General features: G+C 57.1%; 1 protein-coding gene across 4 annotated transcripts in view; it reads left to right on the top strand.

Moving 5' to 3' along the window:
- CPT1B (carnitine palmitoyltransferase 1B) overlaps nt 1-23,145 on the top strand; it is a 49,105-nt gene that overhangs the window by 25,131 nt on the left and 829 nt on the right. For all 4 annotated transcript variants that reach the window (XM_030540436.1, XM_030540600.1, XM_030540344.1 and 1 more), the window contains 7 exons: nt 273-378; nt 4,366-4,482; nt 13,881-14,045; nt 14,591-14,725; nt 15,248-15,400; nt 20,404-20,517; nt 22,159-22,251. In XM_030540436.1, coding sequence (XP_030396296.1) covers nt 273-378; nt 4,366-4,482; nt 13,881-14,045; nt 14,591-14,725; nt 15,248-15,400; nt 20,404-20,517; nt 22,159-22,251 — 883 coding nt within the window. The remainder of the gene's footprint in view (nt 1-272; nt 379-4,365; nt 4,483-13,880; nt 14,046-14,590; nt 14,726-15,247; nt 15,401-20,403; nt 20,518-22,158; nt 22,252-23,145) is intronic.

Raw genomic sequence — 23,145 nt, 5'->3', positions numbered from 1 at the left:
TCATGCTGTGTCCCCCACCCCCTTGTAATTCCCCCATGCCAGGCATGTGCACCTCACATCCAGCCCTAAACCCCCTCACTGCCCCCTTCCTGTTGTGTGCAACTCATGCCATGTCCTCAGTGCCCTCGCGGCCACCAGGACCAGCCGTGTGTGTACGACAGTGTGCCCCTCCCCCCATGCCAGTTATGTGCGTCTCACGCTGTGCCCCTGCCTCTGGCACCCTCCCCGTCTCAGTGCCTGCCAAGTACGTCTCATGCTGTGCTCTTCCGCAGGTGGTTCGACAAATCCTTCACCTTGGTCGTGTATAAGAACGGCAAAGTGGGCACCAACGCGGAGCATGCGTGGGCCGACGCACCCATCATGGGGCATCTCTGGGAGGTAATGGGGGGGAGGGGACCGTCCATGGCATGCCTGGGGCAGGGGCCAAGATCCCACCCTCAGTGCAGGGAGGATAGTGTCAGGAGATGCTGTTTCAGGGTGTGCCTCTGCAGGTGGGTCTGAGCCCTGGTGGTGTGAGGGCGATGCTGGGGGTGGGTGGGGTGGGCACAGGGACAGGAGGGGCTGTGGGTCCCAGCCCAGGGGGTATTGCAAGGATATGGGCACAGGGACAGGAGAGGTTGTGGGTTCCTGACCCGGGGGGTGTCGGGGGGATGTGGGCACAGGGACAGGAGGGGCTGTGGGTTCCCAGCCCGGGGGGGGTTGTTGGGGGACGTGGGCACAGGGACAGGAGGGGCAATGGGCTCCTGGCCTGGGGGGGTATTGAGGGGACATGGGCACAGGGACAGGAGGAGGCTATAGATTCCCGATCCAGAGGGGTATCGGGGGGACATGGGCACAGGGACAGGAGGGGTTGCAGGTTTGTGAGGATGCTGCCCCTGGGAGCCAGCTGAGGTCAGTTAATTAGGGTGAACTGCAAACAAAACGGGGTAAACAAACCCCAAACACTGGTCATTATTTTAATACTTAGATTTATCAACCAGCACTAAACAGCTTCTACAGCACCTCACTGGTTACTCAGAAGTCCAAACAACACAGTTCCCTTAAAGTGCCCAGCCTCAGGCCTCCATCCAGACCCACCTATCAGATATGATGATGATTCCTGAAAATCTGATCTCATCATATAAAAGAAAAGGTTCTTCCAATCCCAAAGGATCAGCCACATACCACACCCAGATCCAATTATAACTTAGATCTTACCCAGAATACACACTGTAGTCAATTCTTATTAACGAAAATAAAATGTATCATAAAAGAAAAGAGAGAGAGTTGGTTAAAAGATCAATATACAGACAGACTTGAATTCAGTTCTTGAGGTTCAGAGACATAGTAGAGATGAGCTTGTAGTTGCCAAAAGTCTGTTTAGAAATAGTCCCGAGGTTACAGTTCAACATCCATATTCAGAGTGGCTCCAGTCAGTGACTGGGGATCTCAATCCTTGTGGCTTAAGGTTTCCCCCTCTTGAAACCCAAAGCAGATCTGAGATGAAGCAGGATCGTGTCCCAGGGTTCTTATACGTTTCCAGCAGCTTTTTGGCCTGAGAAAACAATAGGCTTAACTCTCCTTCCAAACATCCTGGCAATTAGCGCAGGGGAATTTATCCATTAAACAGTTCAGATACAGGTTACCCCAACCTTCACGGAGACATAGAGACAATAACACTATTTCACTCAAGTATCATCATAAATGTTACTATTCCTTTTTTGATCTTTGAATCGGAGCTATAGCGATAGACAAGACTTGTTTGATTATATCACAAGACCTGAGCAAACATCTGCCCTTGAGATCTCTAACAATGCAGATTTTCATTTCAAAGCTCTGTTCATTTACATATCTTCCTAACCAGTCCTTAAGGTTCACCCATGGGTCAGGTCAGTCTGAGTTAATTAACTCTTTCTGGCCCTGTCACCTTCCAATGAAATATTATATTACACTCATAACGTCACAGTATTCCTGGCCCAGGGTGGTGTCGGGGGATGTGGGCACAGGGACAGGAGGGGCTGTGGCTTCCCGGCCCGGGGGGGAGTATCAGGTGGATGTGGGCACAGGGACAGGAAGGGCTGTGGGTTCCCGGCCTGGGAGAGTATCACATGGATGTGGGCACAGGGACAGGAGGGGCTGTGGGTTCCCAGCCCAGGGTGGTGTCGGGGATATGGGCACAGGGACAGGAGGGGCTGTGGGTTCCCGGCCCGGGGGGGTGTCGGGGGATGTGGGCACAGGGACAGGAGGGGCTGTGAGTTCCTGGCCCAGGGTGGTGTCGGGGGATGTGGGCACAGGGACAGGAGGGGCTGTGGGTTCCCAGCCCAGGGTGGTGTCGGGGGATGTGGGCACAGGGACAGGAGGGGCTGTGGGTTCCCAGCCCAGGGTGGTGTCTGGGGATGTAGGCACAGGGACAGGAGGGGCTGTGGGTTCCCGGCCCAGGAGAGTATCGCATGGATATGGGCACAGGGACAGGAGGGGCTGTGGGTTCCCGGCCCGGGGGGGTATCGCATGGATATGGGCACAGAGACAGGAGGGGCTGTGGGTTCCCGGCCCATGGTGGTGTCGGGGGATGTGGGCACAGGGACAGGAGGGGCTGTGGGTTCCCGGCCCAGGGTGGTGTCGGGGGATGTGGGCACAGGGACAGGAGGGGCTGTGGGTTCCTGGCCCAGGAGAGTATCGCATGGATATGGGCACAGGGACAGGAGGGGCTGTGGGTTCCCGGCCCAGGGTGGTGTCGGGGGATGTGGGCACAGGGACAGGAGGGGCTGTGGGTTCCCAGCCCAGGGTGGTGTCGGGGGATGTGGGCACAGGGACAGGAGGGGCTGCGGGTTCCCGGCCCGGGGGGGTATCGTGGAGATGTGGGCACAGGGATAGGAGGGGCTGTGGGTTCCCGGCCCAGGGTGGTGTCGGGGGATGTGGGCACAGGGACAGGAGGGGCTGTGGGTTCCTGGCCCAGGGTGGTGTTGGGGGATGTGGGCACAGGGACAGGAGGGGCTGTGGGTTCCTGGCCCAGGAGAGTATCGCATGGATATGGGCACAGGGACAGGAGGGGCTGTGGGTTCCTGGCCCAGGGTGGTGTTGGGGGATGTGGGCACAGGGACAGGAGGGGCTGTGGGTTCCCAGCCCAGGGTGGTGTCGGGGGATGTGGGCACAGGGACAGGAGGGGCTGTGGGTTCCTGGCCCAGGGTGGTGCCGGGGGATGTGGGCACAGGGACAGGAGGGGCTGTGGGTTCCTGGCCCAGGGTGGTGTCGGGGGATGTGGGCACAGGGACAGGAGGGGCTGTGGGTTCCCGGCCCAGGGTGGTGTCGGGGGATGTGGGCACAGGGACAGGAGGGGCTGTGGGTTCCCGGCCCAGGGTGGTGTCGGGGAATGTGGGCACAGGGACAGGAGGGGCTGTGGGTTCCTGGCCCAGGGTGGTGTCGGGGGACGTGGGCACAGGGACAGGAGGGGCTGTGGGTTCCTGGCCCAGGGTGGTGTCGGGGGATGTGGGCACAGGGACAGGATGGGCTGTGGGTTCCCAGCCCAGGGTGGTGTCGGGGGATGTGGGCACAGGGACAGGAGGGGCTGTGGGTTCCCGGCCCAGGGTGGTGTCGGGGGATGTGGGCACAGGGACAGGAGGGGCTGTGGGTTCCTGGCCCAGGGTGGTGTCGGGGGACGTGGGCACAGGGACAGGAGGGGCTGCGGGTTCCTGGCCCAGGGTGGTGTCGGGGGATGTGGGCACAGGGACAGGAGGGGCTGTGGGTTCCCAGCCCAGGGTGGTGTCGGGGGATGTGGGCACAGGGACAGGAGGGGCTGTGGGTTCCCGGCCCAGGGTGGTGTCGGGGGACGTGGGCACAGGGACAGGAGGGGCTGTGGGTTCCCGGCCCAGGGTGGTGTCGGGGGATGTGGGCACAGGGACAGGAGGGGCTGTGGGTTCCCAGCCCAGGGTGGTGTCGGGGGATGTGGGCACAGGGACAGGAGGGGCTGTGGGTTCCCGGCCCAGGGTGGTGTCGGGGATATGGGCACAGGGACAGGAGGGGCTGTGGGTTCCCGGCCCGGGGGGGTGTCGGGGGATGTGGGCACAGGGACAGGAGGGGCTGTGGGTTCCTGGCCCAGGGTGGTGTCGGGGGATGTGGGCACAGGGACAGGAGGGGCTGTGGGTTCCCGGCCCAGGGTGGTGTCGGGGGATGTGGGCACAGGGACAGGAGGGGCTGTGGGTTCCCGACCCAGGGTGGTGTCGGGGGATGTGGGCACAGGGACAGGAGGGGCTGCGGGTTCCCGGCCCGGGGGGGTATCGCGGAGATGTGGGCACACGGACAGGAGGGGCTGTGGGTGCCTGTGGGGGCTGCGGGAGTTTTTCCTGCACTCACACAGGCCTCTCCCTCTCCTTGTCTTTTTCTCTGCAGTTCGCGCTGGGGACAGACAAATTCCACCTTGGCTACAGCGAGGGGGGGCATTGCTGTGGGGAGCCCAGCGCAGCCATGGCCCCTCCCCAGAGGCTGCAGTGGGACATTCCAGAGGAGGTAGGTTTAGCCCAGCTGCAAGCAAGGGAGATTCCTTCCCCTAACCCCGACTGCCCTGCTCCCGCTGGGATCAGCAGACCCCCTTTGTCACCAGCTGTGAGCCGGGCGCTGGCTCCCCCGGCCCTGCCAGAGCCTGGAGTCGCTCTCCTCTCCCAGGCTTGGGGGTAGCTTTGTTAGTGCAGGTAGCAGCCCCTGCACATAACACTGCCAGATGCTTTCCATTGTAAAAGCCTGTTTTCAGCTGCTTATAAGTTTGCCAAACTTCAAGCCTTGGGGGGGAATTTCCCGAGCCGGGGGTCTGCCTCGGGCTGAATTCTCCGGGAAAAAGGTAAGAAAAAACAGGTTGTCTGTGCCCAAGAATGAACTTGGGGAAAGTTCATATGATTTGTCCATATGAAACGTTCCTCGAACTGCTTCGTGGTTTTGGAGACGAGCCTGGGATGAGCCTGCGTCAGGCGCCTCTTGTCATCCCAGTGCAGATCCCCAGCTCTGAACCTCGGAAAATCTCCGTTTGCAAACGCCCAGTGGAGATTGGCAGCTACATTCTCCAAGATTCTGTCTGCACGGAGCAAGCTCCCTCTCCTCACCGCTCCAAGGTGCGACTGGGCGCTGCTCTGGAACTGCTCCCTACGAAGCCAGGCAGGACACTGGGGAGCCTCCTCTCTGTGAGCAGACTGTCTGCAGGGCAAGAAGCTCCCACGGCTTCACCTCCTGGGTCTCTCCTTGGAGCATTCAGCATCCTCTGCCCCTCCGTGCGCTTCCCACAGCGAGTCCACCCCAGCGGGGTCCTGGGGAAGCCACCGGGTCCTGCACCCCCACTGCGCAGTCAGACGTGACTCTCAGCCAGCCAGTAAAACAGAGGTTTATTAGACGACAGGAACAGGGTCTAAAACAGAGCTTGTAGGTATCGCGAACTGGACCCCTCAGCCGGGTCCATTCTGGGGGGCAGTGAGCCAGACACCCTCGTCTTCCCTCACTCCTCGTCCCCAGCCAGCTCCCAACTGACTCCCTCTCTGGCCCCTCCTCCTCTGGGCTTTGTTCCTTTCCCGGGCCAGAAGGTCACCTGATTCCTTTGTTCTCCCACACCTTTAGCTATCCCCTTGCATGGGGGAAGGGCCCCAGCCGTTAGTTGCCAGGAGATAGAGTGTCAGCCATTTATGTACACTGGCCTTTATCCAGTGCATAGGGGAAACTGAGGCATCCCTACACTATTCAGAGGAAACATTAAGAACAGTCCCACTTCATCACATCTCTCCCCTCTTCAAGACGGAACTGAGTGGGGCCACTTTAGCTGGTGACTTGGGGACGTTAGAACCCACCAACGTTCTCATGGATGCCCCATCATCTTGGCAGGCTCTGGCCTTACGCGGCCTCTCCCCACCTTGTGGCCCAGATGTGACATCTTGGCTATCCCTACCTTACCCTTTTCTACCTTTACAATCAGTCCTGCATCCTAGAGGTGACCCACCCCCTCTTCACCTGGGACACGTGTTCCTCCCAGGTCTGGCTAAAGACACAGATATCGTCAATGTACGCCTGGGCAAAGTTCTCCACCCCTCTCAGAAACTGACCCACCCGGTGCCGGGAGGTGGCAGTTTCCCTCTTGAGGCCGAAAGGCAGGACCAGGAACTCAAAGAGCCCGATTTGGGGGCTACAAGCAGATCTTAGCCTGGCATCCGGGTCCAAAGGCGCCTGCCAGTAGCTTTTAGTGAGATCCATGGTAGTGAGGTACAAGTCCCCCCCAAACTTGTCCAGGCTCTCGTCAGGCCCAGGCACGGGGCAGGCACCAGACATGGTGAAGGCATTGAGCTTCCGCTAGTCCACTCAGAGTCTGACGGATTCATCCCCCTTGGGGACCAGCACCAGGGTGAGGCCTAGGGGCTGGCGGAGGGCAGGATCACCCCATAAGCCAGCATGTCCCTGTCACGGAGTGTGGGGAGTCCGGCCCTGCACCCCTCTTCCTGGGACCCACAGTGACTCTCAGCCAGCCAGTAAAACAGAAGGTTTATTGGACAACAGGAACACAGGTTCCAGCAGAGCTTGCAGGCACAGTCAGGACCCCTCCACCGAGTCCGTCTGGGCTTTCAGGGTGCTTGGATCCTAGCTAGGATACCCTGAATTCTGCCCACACAGCCCCAAGCCCAAACTCAAACTGCTTCCCTCCTGCCACTCCCTTCCTTTGTCCCCTTCCTGGGCAAAGGTGTTGACCTTTCCCCTCCCTTACCTAGCTCAGGTTACAGGCCCTGGCATCGTCCATCCCCTAAAGTCCTCCCCTGTTCTCCCACTCCCCACACAGACAGTCCCTACTGCATCACATCTCTCCCCCCTTCGAGACTGAACTGAGCGGGGTCACTCTGCCCAGTGACCTGGGGAAGTTCAGGGCCCCCTCTCTGGGACAACGCATCCGCTGTCAGGTTGGCACTTCCCTTCACATGGACCACGTCCATGTCATAGTCCTGCAGGAGCAGGTTCCTCAGGAGCTTGGCGTTGGCTCCTTTCATCTGGTGCAGCCAGGTCAGGGGAGAGAGGTCGGTGTACACGGTGAAGTGTCGCCCAAAGAGATATGGCTCTAGCTTCTTAAGGGCCCACACCATGGCCAGGCATTCCTTCTCGATGGCCGCGTAGCTTTGTTCCTGGGGTAGCAGCTTCTTACTCAGGTACACGATGGGGTGTCTCTCCCCCTTTTCATCCTCCTGCATTAACACCGCCCCCAGTCCCGTGTCTGAGGCATCGGTGAACACCAGAAAGGGTTTGTCAAAATCTGGGTTTGCCAGAACTGGGCTACTAACCAGAGCCTCCTTCAGCGCCCGGAAAGCCTCCTGGCACTGCTCGGTCCAGATCACCTTGTCTGGCTTCCCCTTTTTGCACAGTTCAGTGATGGGGCCGGCTATGGCACTAAAGTGGGGCACGAACCTTCGATAGTACCCCGCCATCCCAATAAAGGCCTGGACCTGCTTTTTGGTTTGGGGAGCAGGCCGGTCTCTGATCACCTCCACCTTGGCTGGTTCCGGCTTCAGGCAGCCGCTCCCCACCCGATGGCCCAGGTAAGATACTTCAGCCATCCCCACCTTGCACTTCTCAGCCTTTACTGTTAACCCAGCCTTTCGGAGTCGGTCCAGGACTTGTTTAACCTGGGACATGTGGTCCTCCCAGGTCTGGCTGAAGATGCAGATGTCGTCAATATACGCCACGGCAAAACTCTCCATCCCCCTCAGTAGCTGATCCACCAGGCGCTGGAAGGTGGCTGGCGCTCCCTTAAGGCCGAAGGGCAGGGTCAGAAACTCATAGAGCCCCATAGGGGTGATAAAGGCCGATTTCAGCCTGGCATCTGCGTCCAGTGGCACTTGCCAGTAGCCCTTTGTAAGATCCATAGTGGTGAGGTACCGAGCACCTCCCAGCTTGTCTAGAAGCTCGTCAGGCCTGGGCATAGGGTAGGCATCAGATACGGTGATGGCATTGAGCTTTCGATAGTCCACACAGAACCGGATTGACCCGTCCTTCCTGGGGACTAGCACCACTGGCGAGGCCCAAGGGCTGGAAGACGGCTGGATCACCCCCAAAGCCAGCATGTCCCTGACCTCTCTTTCAAGATTCTGGGCAGTTTTCCCAGTTCCCCGAAAAGGGGAGTATCTTATAGGGGGATGTGACCCGGTCTCCACCCGGTGGACAGTGGACGGCGCTTCTTGCAGTAAGTGACTGGGGAGCAGTAAAACGAAGGGGTGATTAACCCCTGGGAGTGTGTGCCCAGTGAGAAGGACTTTGCAGTAACAGGGTCCCCCGGGGGATTGCAGCGAGCGGTCCCAGGGGCGGAGGAGTCTACAGCTCGACCCTGGCAGAGAGGTGGTGACCTCACGAAGGGCTGGTGCACTAGGGGTCCCCCTGGAAACCGTGGGGAGCGGCGAGCACCCCGGCCTGTGAGTGGCCAGCAGGAAGATGTATGCCAAGCGGCGCAAGTGCGACCTGCTGGAGCTATGCAAGCAGAGGGGGTTGCGCCCGGGGAGACGCACCAAGGACCAGCTGATTGCCCAGCTGGAGCAGGGAGACCGCACGAATGAACGGAGCCCTGTCTCTGAGGGAAGCAGCCGGGAAGATGCAGCGCAGGCACCAGAGTCTGTCCCCACTGGGAGTGGTCAGCCGGCGGACGAGGGCTTCCCGAGACCCCCCCTTCCTAGGCGTAGGGGAAGGGCGGGGAGGAGCCCAGTGTATACCGAGGGCACCGTGACACCCCCGGCCAGCAGGAGAGCCTCACGGCGAAGCCCACCCCCCAGCAGGGGATCCTCCCGGCAACACTCGGCATCCATGGAGCGGATGCGGCTGGAATATGAAAGGGAGCTGAGACGGGAGGAGCTCGAGTTAAAGAGGCGAGAGCTGGAGGAGAAGGAGAAACAGCGTAAACATGAGGAGAACCAGCGTAAACATGAGGAGAACCAGCGTAAACATGAGCGGGAGGAGAAGGAGAAACAGCGTAAACATGAGCTGGAGCTGGCCCGGCTGAGGAGCAGTGAGGCTCCGGCTGCGGTGAGTGAGGGGGGACCCAAGACTACAAAGAGCTTTGATAAGCACTTGCTGCCCCGGCATAAGGAGGGGGAGGACATAGATACCTTCCTGACGGCCTTTGAGAATGCCTGCGAGCTGCACAGGGTTGACCCTGCAGACAGGATCGCAGTTCTCAGCCCCTTACTGGACTCCACAGCCGTGGAGGTGTACAGCCGACTGAAAGGGGCGGAGGCAGGGGACTACGAACTGTTCAAACAGGCCCTGCTCCGCGAGTTTGGGCTGACTCCTGAGATGTACCGGAAAAAGTTCCGGAGCCAGCGTAAAACCCGTGAGGTCACATACCTACAACTGGTCAACCGGGCGCAGGGGTATGCCCGCAAGTGGACAACTGGGGCCCAAACTAAAGAGGACCTGCTTGACCTATTCATACTGGAGCACCTGTACGAGCAGTGCCCGTCTGACCTGAGGCTGTGGTTGATGGACCAGAAGCCGGAGAACCTGCAGCATGCAGGGCAGCTGGCCGACCAATTTGTGGACAGTCGGGCAGGCGATGGCAGGGAGGAGTCTCGAAGGAGCAGGCCTGCCTCAATGCAGAGAGAGAGTCATCATGGGACCTCCCAAAGGGGGCCTATGGAGAACCCCCCCAAAAGGGGAACATCCAGTGGCAGGTCCCTCCGACCCACTCAAGGGGACCCACGAGATATGGGCTGCTATCGCTGTGGCCAACGAGGCCACATACGGGTCCAGTGCCCCAAGCTCAGGGACAGACCAAGCAGACCCAACCCGCAGAGGGTGGACTGGGTAAAAACCCAATCGGAGGAGGGGCTACATTCCCAGGAAAGGGGGGCTGGCAACATACCACCTGTGGATGCTCCAGGTTCCGGGTTTTTGGTTTACCGGGTGGGCGCGGGGCTGCCCCTCCGGAAAGAGTGCATTGTTTCCCTGGAAGTGGATGGGAGGAAGGTCACTGGGTACTGGGACACGGGCGCAGAGGTGACGCTGGCCCGCCCGAGGTGGTGGCCTCAGATCGGATGGTGGCCGACACCTACCTGACCCTGATGGGCGTGGGTGGGACCCCATTCAAGGTACCCGTGGCAAGGGTACACCTGAAATGGGGGGCCAAGGAGGGCCCCAAGGATGTGGGGGTACATCAATATTTGCCCACTGACGTGTTAATGGGAGGGGACCTCGAGGACTGGCCTAGTAACACCCAGAGTGCCCTGGTCGTGACTCGTAGTCAGAGTCGGCAAAGGGCACTGCTCCCCGACAACGGGGAAGGTACTCGACCCGAGGTGCAGGACCCTAACCCAGGGAGCGGGGAACGCCCAGGGGCACGGTGCAGAGAGGCTGCGGCCTCAGACCCAGCCAGCAAGAGAGAGCCGGTCCCCATCCCTGTCCCTGCTGCTGAGTTCCAGGCCGAGTTGCAGAAAGATCCCTCCTTGCGGAAGCACCGGGACCGGGCTGACCTTAGTGCGGTACAGACCATGAGGAGAGGTTGCAAGGAGAGGTTCCTGTGGGAGAAGGGGTTCCTGTACCGAGAATGGGCTCCCCCAGGGGAAGTAGAGTCATGGGGGATCAGGAGGCAGCTGGTGGTTCCCCAGAAGTTTTGCCACAAGCTGCTGTACCTGGCCCATGACATCCCTCTCGCAGGGCACCAGGGAATCCGGCGCACCAGGCAGAGGCTGCTACAGAACTTTTACTGGCCTGGGGTCTTTACCCATGTCCGACAGTACCTACTGCATCACAGTCCCTGACCTCTGTCTCCGGGGCCTGGGCTGTGCTCTCAGCGACTGTGACGGAGACACTTTGACTGATGGGAGGGTGGCTCCTGTCTCCACCCGGTGAACAGCCAGGTTACTGAGCCCAGACCGGCTGGAGAACAGCGGCTGGTAGGAATGCAGCATCTCTCTGATCTCTGCCTGCTGCACAGGGGTTAGCTGGTCAGAGAGGGGAACTGAGTCCAGCGAGGGGCTAGCTTCTGCCTTAGGGAAAAGATTCAGCAGGGGATCATCCCCCCTTCTCCTCCCACTGCCCACACATGGCCTGAATCAGCCTTTCCCCATCCCAGTATGGCTTCGTCATGTTGACACGGTACCCTTGGTGGCTGTGAGCTCGGCTGGACAGTTCCACCACATAGTTCACCTCGTGCAGCTGTGCGATGACATTAAACGGCCCGTCCCAGGCGGCCGGGAGCTTATTCCTCTGCACTGAGATGAGAAGCATCACCTGGTCTCCTCCTTGGACCCCAATTTATATAGTGAAACTTGAGTCCTGCTTAGCTAGACCTTAACCGATCATTTTACTGAAATCTATCTAACCAATCCTAACATATTGTAACACAATTCTCTGACCAACTATATCCCACCACCCTAATTATCTTACACCAGCAAAATTAATTACACAGGAGACAGAAACAACTAATGAACCAGACAGATAAACACCAGGGAAGTGGGGACCATAATGAAAGAAATGAGGATTTCACAACCACAACCATTGAGAAGGGATTTCTTGCCAGACAGATGCTGTCAAACTAAGTGTTCTTTAACCATCTTAAGCTCTGTTCCTTTATCTGGTGACAGGGGGGGCCATTAGGACAGGTTCCACAGGTTGACTGTGCGTTATGTGGAAGTTATTTACTTAAATATATTTTCCCCCAAACTACGTTGAAGTGCAGAGGAACGGCATCTACCTAGTTTAGATGTCAGGTGGTGCTTGGCATGTTATTTAGAAAGGACTAAGTCGTTTTGTTCACCACCTTATCTCCCATACTGAGCGGATGAAGGGACAACCACTCTTGGCTCAGTGCATTTCCAGGTGGTAACTGCCTGCATTACCATGGCTTCTGAGGTGTCTAGGATGACCCTTCCACAGCCATTGCGGGGTCATTCAGTGAGCGCACAGGTGTGTCACGGGGTCCCCATGCGCTGTTCTGGAACTGCTCCCTGTGAAGTGAGGCAGGACTCTGGTGAAGTCTCCTCTCTGTGAGCAGATTGTCTTCAAGGCAAGGAGCTCACACAGCTTCACCTTCCTGGGTCTGACCTTGGAGCATTCAGCATCCTCTGCCCCTCCGTGCGCTTCCCACAGCGAGTCCGCCCAGGCGAGGTCCTGGGGAAGCCACAGGGTCCTGCACCCGCATTTGCAGTCAGATGTGACTCTCAACCAGCCAGTAAAACAGAGGTTTATTAAACGACAGGAACATGATCTAAAACAGAGCTTGTAGGTACAGAGAACAGGACCTCTCAGCTGGATCTATTTTGCGGGGCAGTGAGCCAGACACCCACGTCTACACTCACTCCATGTCCCCAGCCAACCCCAAACTGACTCCCCCTCCAGCCCCTCCTCTCTGGGCTTTGTCCCTTTCCCAGGCCAGGGGGTCACCTGATCTCTTTGTTCTCCAACACCTTTAGCTATCACCTTGCATGGGGGAAAGGCCCCGGCCATTAGTTGCCAGGAGACAGAGTGTCAGCCATTTATGCACACTGGCCTTTATCCCACCTCCTAGAGACTTAAGAAATGCATAGGGGAAACTGAGGCACCCCTACACTAATCAGAGGAAACATTAAGAACTGTCCCACTTTGTCACAAGGTGATATTGGCCGCATCTCTTAGCACTGTATCAGTGCTGGATAGCTGCAGGGCTGCGATGTGGTCTTCTGTGCATACTTTCTCTAGAGATGATGCGATCACCATGGCATCGAGCTCGTTGCAAACTTTGGGAAGGCAGTTCTACACTCACTGTTAAATAGACTCCGAGTCCCCCTCGGGCTGGAACTGCCTGCATGCGGAATACGTGCCTGCAGCCACTCGAAGAAGAAAAGACAACTACTTACCTGTATTGTAACTGGCGCTCTTCAAGATGCAGACATGTATTCCACAGTCCACTCTCTGCGTCGGAGTCTCCAGCCAGGGAGTTCAGTGCGAAGGACTGGCGGGGGTTGGGCAGTGCCACCCTTATATAGCCATGGGAGGAGCTATCAGGAGAGGAGCATGAGCGCCACCCCTAGGGTACAGCTGGGCAAAATTCTCCCACTTCGGTGCGCTGAGCGCACGCCCGAGTGGAATACATGTCTGCACCCACATCTCGAAGGACAATGATTACGATACAGGTAAGTCACCATCTTTTCTTACCTCCCCAGCCCAGAGGAGAAGTTAACTCCTTCACACCCGTGGGGTAACAATACAAAGTGAGGGGAAACCGAGTCACATACATGTCCATTACAAGGAAGCCCAGGTTCTCCGCAGTGCTGATGTAATTATCTACTGGATCTTAAGACATATGCACAACGGGAGGGTGAAGGCACCAGGCAACCTTCATTCTGGCATTTTCTAACTATTGTGGGCTTGGCATTGCCACGCTAGCATTATTCTAATGTCATTTTGTGTGTAATTCTGTCTGCTCCTGATGGCTCTTCCCTCCTCTGCCAGCGGGGGTCAGGAGCCCTGGTGCTGTATGGCATGGGCACCCTGAGCACTAGATGGTCCCTCAAGGGCTGGGGGACTGAAGCCTGGGCAGTGGAAGGGGTAACCCAGGAGGCTGTGGGGGAATCCCCCCCACCCAGCCTTTATGCTCTGGGAAGTGTGACCTGGGTTGGAGCATGAGGGGGTCTGTGTCCTGCCTGGGGAGCAGCCCCTGCCCACACTGGATCACCCACCTTGGGCCAGCCGAGGTCCCCAGCTGCTCCTCTCCCTGACTCTCTGCCTGGCCCAGCCTGACATTGCTAGTGGAATTGAAGCTCTGGGTTAAATCCCAGGGAGAAGGTTCGTGAGCTGCCGCCCTGGGAGCCCAGAAAGGCCCTGCGAGATCTCCCGCTCCCAACATTCCCTGTCCCCATTAGCATGGGAGCCCAGCTCGGGCCCCCGCGTGCTAGCCAGGAGGGCATCAGCCAGTGCTCTCTGCACAGTGCAGGAAGGTTATCGACAGCTCCTACCGCGTGGCCAAGGCACTGGCAGACGACGTGGATTTCCACTGTTTCCAATTCTCCAATTTCGGGAAGGGCCTGATCAAGCGATTCAAGATCAGCCCCGACGCCTTCATCCAGATCTCGCTGCAGCTGGCTCACTTCTGGGTAAGAGCTGCCCCGTGGCCCCAACTGTCCCTCCCTTTCCCTACATCCGCGGCTCTCTGTTTCTGGTGCCCACTGAGGTGGGTGCAGCTGGCTCACCATTTTACTGTAATTCTACCAAGGTTTGGGGGTTTTCTTAAGGCCCCAGCTCCACAATCCGGGGGGCGGCAGTCTTGGCTGTTTCTAGCCCTCAGGGCTGCAGGGGAAAGGTTGAACATGGAAAGCCCGAGCGTCCCCGTTGGCTCAGACCTGGACAGCAAAGACCAGCTCCCAGTGCGCGAGTCACAGACTAGGGACTGTTTGGGGCCAGCGAAGGTGCCGAGGGCTTGTCTGGCTCTGGTGCTGGGCTGCTCCCTCCCCGCAGCCCTCCTGGTCCCCACTGGCAGGGCGCGAACGAAGGGGCGAGGGGAGCCTCTCGGCCAGGCACCATGCACTGCTCCGCTGGGCTCCCCCCATCGGCACGAGGGGCAAGTAGCGCTCCTCATTCCCCACCTCCATGCCCCCTCCTGCCCCCCACCCCAGCTCTGACCTGCCCTGTCTCCTTCCAGGACAAGGGCAGCTTCTGCCTCACCTACGAGGCGTCCATGACGCGTCTCTTCCGGGAGGGCAGAACTGAGACAGTGAGATCCTGCACCAGGGAGTCCATAGCATTCGTACGGAGCATGATGGACCCGGCCCGGGGCGTGAGTGTAACCCACCAGGCCCAGACCCCTCCTCCCCTCACGCCAGGCCCAGGGCCCCCCTGCATCTTCCCATCCAGGCCCAGGGCCTGCCTGCCTCCTCACATCCAGGCCCATGGCTCTCCTGTGTCCCCCCAGCCAGGGCCAGGGCTACTCTCTGCATCCCCCCAAGCCAGGCCAGGGCCTACCCCGCCAGCCACACCTATCCCCCCAGGCCAACCCCGCGCCGCTGGGCTAAGCTAGGGTCCTTCCCCCCATGCTATGTGTTACTCACTGGGCACTATGCTTCTTCCACAGTGTCCAGTGGGTCCCATGGGCTGCTAAGGGGGTGCTCTCCCCAAGGCTGGGCACAGTAGAAGACACCCCCTAGAGCCAGTGCACTCAGTCAGAGCCCTTGGTGGAGAGGGAGAGTGGCACAAGGAGCTGCAATAGGCCATGGTCGAGTCCCCAGCCCACACCACACGGATGGGGAGCCCCTGGCCCGCGTCCCGGCTCTGCCCTGAGTGCTCCCTTTTCTCACTGCAGCAGCTGGAGCGTCTGCAGCTCTTCCAGGTGGCAGCAGAGAAGCACCAGCAAATGTATCGTCTGGCCATGACAGGCGCTGGCATTGACCGACACCTCTTCTGCCTCTATGTGGTCTCCAGGTACCTGGGGGTGGAGTCGCCCTTCCTGGCGCAGGTGAGGATTCCCTAGGGTCTCCTTGCACAGGCCACAGCCTGCTGGGATGGGTGTGCACTGAGCCAGGGCAGCAGGGGCTGCACAGATAGCCAGGGGACGGCTGCTCCAGCCCTGCACCTCCCATATGGGGCCAAATAACCATGGTCCCTGCCAGTGCCATCTGCTGTGTGTGCGCGGGGCCTTGTGAGGATCTGCCTTCCACCTGTTCCCGCCTTTGAACTCGGGATCCAGGGAGACGTAATCTCCATGCCTGGTTCCAACCCTGAGCAGGAGAGAGGGTATGAAAGGAACAGCAGAGGGGAGGGGAAGGGACATTAAGAGGAAAGAAAGTGGCCGTGCCAGTGACCCTAGCAGCCAGGTAGGCAATACTGGCACCAGAATGACTGTGCCCAGCTGGGCGACGAATCTGGGTGAAGCTGAACAGAAACAACTAAGATGTCTGATCCCAAGGCAAGGAGCCTGGGTAACAAGATGGAGGAGAGGTGAAAGCAGGTATTCTAGGGGTAACAGAAAGAAGTAGGAATAGTAGTCATGAGTAAGGCTAAGATTTTGTCAGGGATATTTTTAGTAAAAGTCACAGACGGGTCACAGGCAAAAAGAAAAATTCACAGAAGCTGTGTCTTGTCTGTGACTTTTACTAAAAATATACCTGACAAAATGGGGATCTGTGGGTCCCCACACCGACTGAAGTGGGGCAGCTGCGGAGGGGCTAAGAAGGACCCCTGCCGTCTGCAGCTCCAGGGGTCCCCTGCTGCCTGTGGGGGCCAGGAACTGTGGGGTCCTCCCACTGGTGGCGGCCGGGGGCTCGGGGATTCTTCCCAGACAAGGGCAGCTCCCAGACTGCTGCACTGGGCAGTTCCCAACCTCGCAAGCTGAAGTCACGGAGGTCACTGGAAGTCGTGGATTCTGTGACTTCTGCGACCTGAATGACTAAATCGTAGCCTTAGTCATGAGCAGAGCACAGGTACTGAAGGGTACGTGCTGTTCAGCAAAGACAGAAACAAAGGCAAAGGTTGGAGTGGCACTGCATAGTAATGATGAGTAGACTGTAAAGAAATGATGGAGTGAATAAAAGAATCTGTTTGTGTCAAAATCACTTTGGGGAAGAAAGATACTAGAGGTTCCCCTGGGATAGTGCTCGGAGTCTGCTACAGACCCCCAAGATCCGATCTGAGTATGGATAGAGACCTTAATTTGTTTAATAAATGAAAAATTACTGGGAATTGTGTGATTATGGGAGACTTTAACTTTTCGGATATAGATCGGAGGACAAGTGCAACTAATAATGATAGAGCCCAGGTATTCCTGACTGTGATGGCTGACAGATATCTTCACCAGATACTCACTGAACCGGACGCTGCTCTGGAACTGCTCCCCACAAAGCCAGGCAGGACTCTGGTGAAATCTCCTCTCTGTGAGCAGATTGTCTTCAAGGCAGGGAGCTCATACGGCTTCACCTTCCTGGGTCTGACCTTGGAGCATTCAACATCCTCTGCCCCTCCGTGCACTTCCCACAGCCAGCCCGCCCCGGTGGGGTCCTGGGGAAGCCACAGGGTCCTGCACCCCCCTTCGCAGTCAGACGTGACTCTTAGCCAGCCAGTAACACAGAGGTTTATTCGATGACAGGAACAGGGTCTAAAACAGAGCTTATAGGTACAGAGACTGGGACCCCTCAGCCAGGTCCATCCTAGGGGACAGCAAGCCAGACAACATTATCTGCCCTCACTTCCCGTCCCCAGCCAGCTCCCAAAGGAAACCCCTTCCAGCCCTTCCTTCCTGGCCTTTGTCTCTTTCCCAGGCCAGGAGGTCACCTGATCTCTTTTTTCATCTTTAGCTATTCCCTTGCAGGGAGGGAAGAGCCCAGGCTATTTGTTGCCAGGATACAGGGTGCTGGCCATTTATGCACACTGGAGACTTAAGAAATGCATAGGGGAAACTGAGGCACCCACACAGTATTCAAAGGAAACATTAAGAACAGTCCCACTTCGTCACACATACTCTAAAAACATGAAGGGAATGAGTCAGGGAAGTGGACTGGACTGGAGAACTCAAAGATCTGAACGTGGAGGAGGCCTGGAATTACTTTAAATGAAAGTTGCAGAAGCTCTCTGATGCCCGCAGCCCAAGCAAGGGGAAAACACTGGCAGGGAAGGGTTGCAGGCCAAGCATCTCAAGCAGGTGATTAGAGAAAGCAGAAAGCCTACAAGGAGTAGAAGAAGGGAGGGATCATCAAGGGAAGCTGCTGCTTGGAGGTCAGGAAGTGTAGTGATAAAGTGAGAACTGCCAGCAGCCAAGCAGAGTTGGAACCCGCAAAAGGAATTAAAACTGATAGTAAAAGGTTCTTGAGCCATATACATAAAAAGAAAACAAGGGAAGAAGAAATGGGACCGTTAAGTACTGAGGATGGGGTGGAGATTAAAGATAATCTAGGTGTGGCCCAACACCTACAAATACTTTGCCTCAGTTTTTAATGAGGGTAATGAAGAGCTTAGGGGTAGTGGCAGGGTGGCCAATGGGAAGGAGGATATTGAAGTAGAAATGACCGCATCCGAGGTGGAAGTCAAACACAAACTATTTAATGGGACTAAATTGCGGGGGCAGATAATTTCCATCCAAGAATATCAAAGGAACGGGCACATGAAATTGCAAGCCCAGTAGCAAGGATTTTTAATGATAAACTTGGGGGTCGTACCCTATGACTGGAGAATTGCTAATATAGTTCCTATTTTTAAGTAAGGGGAAAAACAGGTGATTTGGGAAACTACAGGCCTGGAAGTCAACTGTATGTGAGGTCTTGGAAAAAATTCTGAAAGAGAAAGTAGTTAAGGACATAAAGGCAAATGGTAACTGGAATAAAATACAACATGGTTCTACAAAAGGGAGATCGTGCCAGACCAGCCGGCTCTCCTTCTCTGAGAAGATACCCGATTTTTTAGACCAAAGAAATGCAGTAGATCTAATCGACATGGATTTCAATATGGCATTTGAATTGAAAGGTGGCTAAGGAACTGGTTAAAGGGGTGTCTACAAGGGGTACCACTGCAAGGTGAACTGTCAGGCTGAAGGGAGGTTACTCGTGTTGTTCCTCAGGGATCGGTCTTGGGTCTAATCTTATTTAACACATGCATGCCCACAGGCACCATGAGCACACCCCTCCACACACATGCACACTCTGCACACCCACATGCACCATGTGCACACCCCTCCACACACATGCACGCTCACATGCACACAGGCACCATGAGCACACCCCTCCACACACATGCACACCCTGCACACACACACATGCACACAGGTACCGTGAATGCACCCCTCCACACACATGCACACCCTGCACACACACATGCCCACAGGCACCATGCGCACACCCCTCCACACACATGCATGCCCTGCATGCCCACAGGCACCATGTGCACACCCCTCCACACATGTTCACGCCCTGCATTCCTGTAGATTGCCACGTACTTTTAGGGGTGAAAGAAAAATGCAGAGCTGTTATTTACCAGGCTGCACGTGGCAATAGACTGTATAGGTAAGGGATGCAAGGAGGGTATGGGTCACGATGCAAACTGCAGGCACGCACACAACTAAAATTAATTAATTAAAAGTTTTATTGGGGATAGTTACAAGGGGTAGGGGAGCAGCGTATGATTAGCTAATAGGGTTAATGGAACTTAAAACATACAATAGCTAAAGGATTTACTATTAAACAATATTTATAAACAAAGATGCAGTAAACAATATTTATAAACACGGATGCAGCATTTAGTAATAACCAATACTTACGAATACAAACCAACTCATAACGACCGGCAAATGTAGAAACTCTGCTTAAAACACGTGAGCTGAGAGAGGCTTCGAGGTGATCAGGCTCAGTTACGGGTGTGCACAAGGTACACAGGATTCGTTTTTCTTTCTCCTCTTCTGCCTGCACATGGCAGACCAGCCTAAAATACCCACTATGACATCATAGAAGTGTCATAGGGGACGGGGCCCAAAAACTGTGTGTGTTCGTTTCTGATTGGTACAAGCAAAGTTTACACCAAGTAGGGGAGCAGGTGCCTGAAAGTCTGGCTTCGCCCCCAAAAGGTGAGGAAATGCATATAGTTTAGAATGCCTTTTACACTGACTGACAAAGGAAGAGGCCAGGGCAATACCGGTATGGGCAAGTCTTTTAGGATGCAGACAGGAACTTATCTTAACAATTCCCACAGGCACCATGCGCACACCCCTCCACATACATGCACGCCCTGCACACACACATGCACACAGGCACCATGTGCACAGCCCTCCACACACATGCACACAGGCACCATGTGCACACCCCTCCACACGCATGCGCACCCTGCACACACACATGCCCACAGGCACCATGTGCACACCCCTCCACACACATGCACACCATGCACACACCCCTCCACACACATGCACACCCTGCACACAGACATGCACACTCTGCACACACACATGCACACAGGCACCATGTGCACACCCCTCTACACGCATGCGCACCCTACCCCACCTGACACATGTGCACACACCGTTTCACCCACACTCATCTGGTAACGCCCCCACAGACCAAGTGAGCTCCTCTGGGAGGCTGGGAAGAGAGAGCCAGAGTCTTGTTGGTCACTCCATGTTCACCTCTGGACCAGGACAGACAGAAGGTGGCCCGGCCTGCGAGCTCCCCTCTGGCGTCTACCTGCCCCTGTTCAGCCTCCCTCCGTGTGAAACTGCTCGTGTCCTCGTGGCACTGGGGGCGCTTACAGAAAGCCAGAAAAGGGCCAAGACTCAGCTGGGGATCCAGGCGTGTCAGTCTGGGCCCTGGGCTGTGACTCTGGGCTGGCAGCTCTGCTCTGGGCAGTGCTGGGTTCTGGAAGGGAGGGCCCTGTGCTCTGTGCCCAGCTCGGGATGGTCTCTGCAGAGGTTGGAGCCCCGCCCTGGAGGGGAGGGGGAAGGGGCTGGCAGACGCATGGTGCTCACCGGAGTGTGGTTCTGTGCAGGTGCTGGCTGAGCCCTGGCGTCTGTCCACCAGTCAGACTCCCCAGCAACAGATCAAAATGTTTGATATGGAGAAGAACCAGGATCTCGTCTCTTCCGGAGGTGGCTTTGGCCCAGTGAGTTTTACTCCCACCTGGGGCTTCTGTGCTGTGCTGGGGCAGGGTGGGAGCATATGGGACTGGGGCTGTGTGGGTGGGGAGGGTAATTTGGGCAAATGCAGGCTGGGAAGGGCACTTCAGGGTGTAGAGAGGCTGGGCAGGAGGGTGCCCTGGGTACATGCACAGGGGACAGGGCACCTCTGGTCTCTGCAGCGGCTGGGCGGGCGAGTGCCCTTGGTACACCAGGGGGGATGGGGCATCTCTGGTCTCTGCAGTGTTGGGCCACGGGGTTGCCCTGGGTACATGCATGGGGGATGGGGCACCTCTGGTCTCTGCAGTGGCGGGTGCCCTGGGTACATGCACGGGGAACGGGGCACCTCTGGTCTCTGCAGCGGCTGGGCAGGTGGGTGCCCTGGGTACACCAGTGGGGATGGGGCATCTCTGGTTTCTGTAGTGTTGGGGCATGAGGGTGCCCTGGATACATGCACAGGGGACAGGGCACCTCTGGTATCTGCAGCGGCTGGGCGGGCGGGTGCCTTGAGTACACCAGTGGGGATGGGGCACCTCTGGTCTCCGCAGTGGTGGGACAGGGGGGTGCCCTGGGTACATGCACGGGGGACAGGGCACTCTGGTCTCTGCAGGGGCTGCACGGGCAGGAGTCCCAGCTGGGACAGTTGGTGGAGCAAGGCTGCTCCGTGGAAGTGAGGGCAGTGAGTGTGACCCTATAATTTCTCAGGGAGTCTGGCTGAGCACCCTGCCCAGCCCAGCTCCCAGCCCCCCACTGCCTGTGCTGGGACCGGGCAGGGTCTAAGTGACACATATATAAATGTGAGTCAACAGTGTGACACTGTCACAAAAAAAGTGAACATCCTTCTGGGCTGTATTAGCAGGATTGTTGTAAGCAAGACAGAGAAGTAATTCTTCTGCTCTGCTCCGCGCTGATCAGACCTCAGCTGGAGTGTTGTGTGTAGTTCTGGGCACATTTCAGGAAGGATGTGGAGAAAGTTGGAGAAAGTCCAAAGAAGAGCAACAAAAATGATCAAAGTTCAGAAAACATGAGCTGTGAGGGAAGATTGAAAAAACTGGGGTTGTTTAGTCCGGAGAAGAGAAGAGTGAGAGGGGACATGAGAACAGTTTTCAAATATGTAAAAGTTTGTTACAAGGAGGAGGAAGAAAAGTTGTTTTTCTTAACCTCTGAGGACAGGACAAGAAGCAATGGGCTTAAATTGCAGCAAGGGCAGTTTAGGTTGGACATTAGGAAAAACTTCCTCACTGCCAGGGTGGTTAAGCACGGGAATAAATCGCCCAGGGAGGTGGTGGAATCTCCATCTCTGGGGATGTTTAAAAGCAGGTTGGACAAACACCTCTCAGGGATGGGCTAGATAATACTTAGTCCTCCCACGAGTGCAGGGGACAGGCCTAGATGGTCTCTCGAGGGCCCCTCCAGTGCTACAACTCTGTGATGACTCCGGGTTGCTGAGCACAGAGCCGGGCACAGGGAAAGGCTCACACCCACCCTGAGGCTGTTACTGAATCTGGTTGGCCTGGCAGCCCAACCGAGGTTGCACCACCCACAGTCAGCGGCTCCAGCCCCTTCCTCCCAGCTGCATTCCCTCTTGGTGCCACTGCCCATCCGTCTCTCTCTGACTGTCCCTGTAGGTGGCTGACGACGGATACGGCGTCTCGTACATCATTGCTGGCGAGAACCTGATCACCTTCCACATCTCCAGCAAGTTCTCCAGCCCCGAAACGGTCAGAGTCCCCCTCAACTTGGCTGGGCACAGACTGCCTGGCCGATAGGGGCCAGGCTAGGAACCTCTCCTGGTCCTTGTGGCCCATCAGCATTTGTGGCTCCCCCTAGGAGAGGAGCCCTGGGGTACACCCAGCCAGCCGGAGGGCAGCCCTGAGAGGGGACACAGGGTCTGAGAGCCCTCCCCTGGGGCCCACTGTCCTTTAGCTATAGGAATGGGCCGTGTGGGTCAGCCCCAGGGCCCATCTCTCCCCCTCTCTGATGGGCCAGGACCAGGACCTTCGGAGGGAGGGGCAGGGATTCTGGAATAATGTTCCCTGGGAGAAGTGTCTCCCAGCCAGTTCAGTTGGGGGTTGGCTCGTAGCTCTCGGCAGGCCTTCCCTTCTGTGTTTGTCTAAGCAGAGATGTTCCTGTTATGCAGGCCTTGTTTGAAACTCACTAAGTCGTACCTTCTCTGGCAGCTTGTGGCAGTGAGTTCCACGGGTTAATTATACCATGGTGTAAGAAAAGCATTTCCATTGCTCTGTGTAAATGTGCTGCCTGTCGGCGCCCTCGTGTGTCCCCTGGCTCCTTTGTTTTGGGACAGCACATGAGAGTGCCCTGCCCTCCATTTCTGTCCTGTCAGCATTTCCTACCTCTGGCACATTGCCTCTTCTTCAGCTCCTGTCTAAACAGCCAGGTTCTCCAGCTGCTATGGGATCTTGCCACCCGTCCCTGGCCTCTTGATCCCTGCGGTTCCCTACCAGATGGGCGACCGTGGCCTGGCTCGCTGTAGCTCCTTTCCCTGGCCCTGCAGTCTGTGGGCATTGTCCCTGTGGCTCGCCTGGGGCCAGATCTCCCTGCTGTCCCAGCAGACATCTGCCTCCGGATGCCCCATCTGCTGTGGGTGCTGCGCA

The sequence above is a fragment of the Gopherus evgoodei genome, chromosome 1 (genome assembly GCF_007399415.2).
Source record: "Gopherus evgoodei ecotype Sinaloan lineage chromosome 1, rGopEvg1_v1.p, whole genome shotgun sequence".
NCBI lineage: Eukaryota > Metazoa > Chordata > Testudines > Testudinidae > Gopherus > Gopherus evgoodei.
This window is presented reverse-complemented; position numbering and strand designations above follow the sequence as displayed.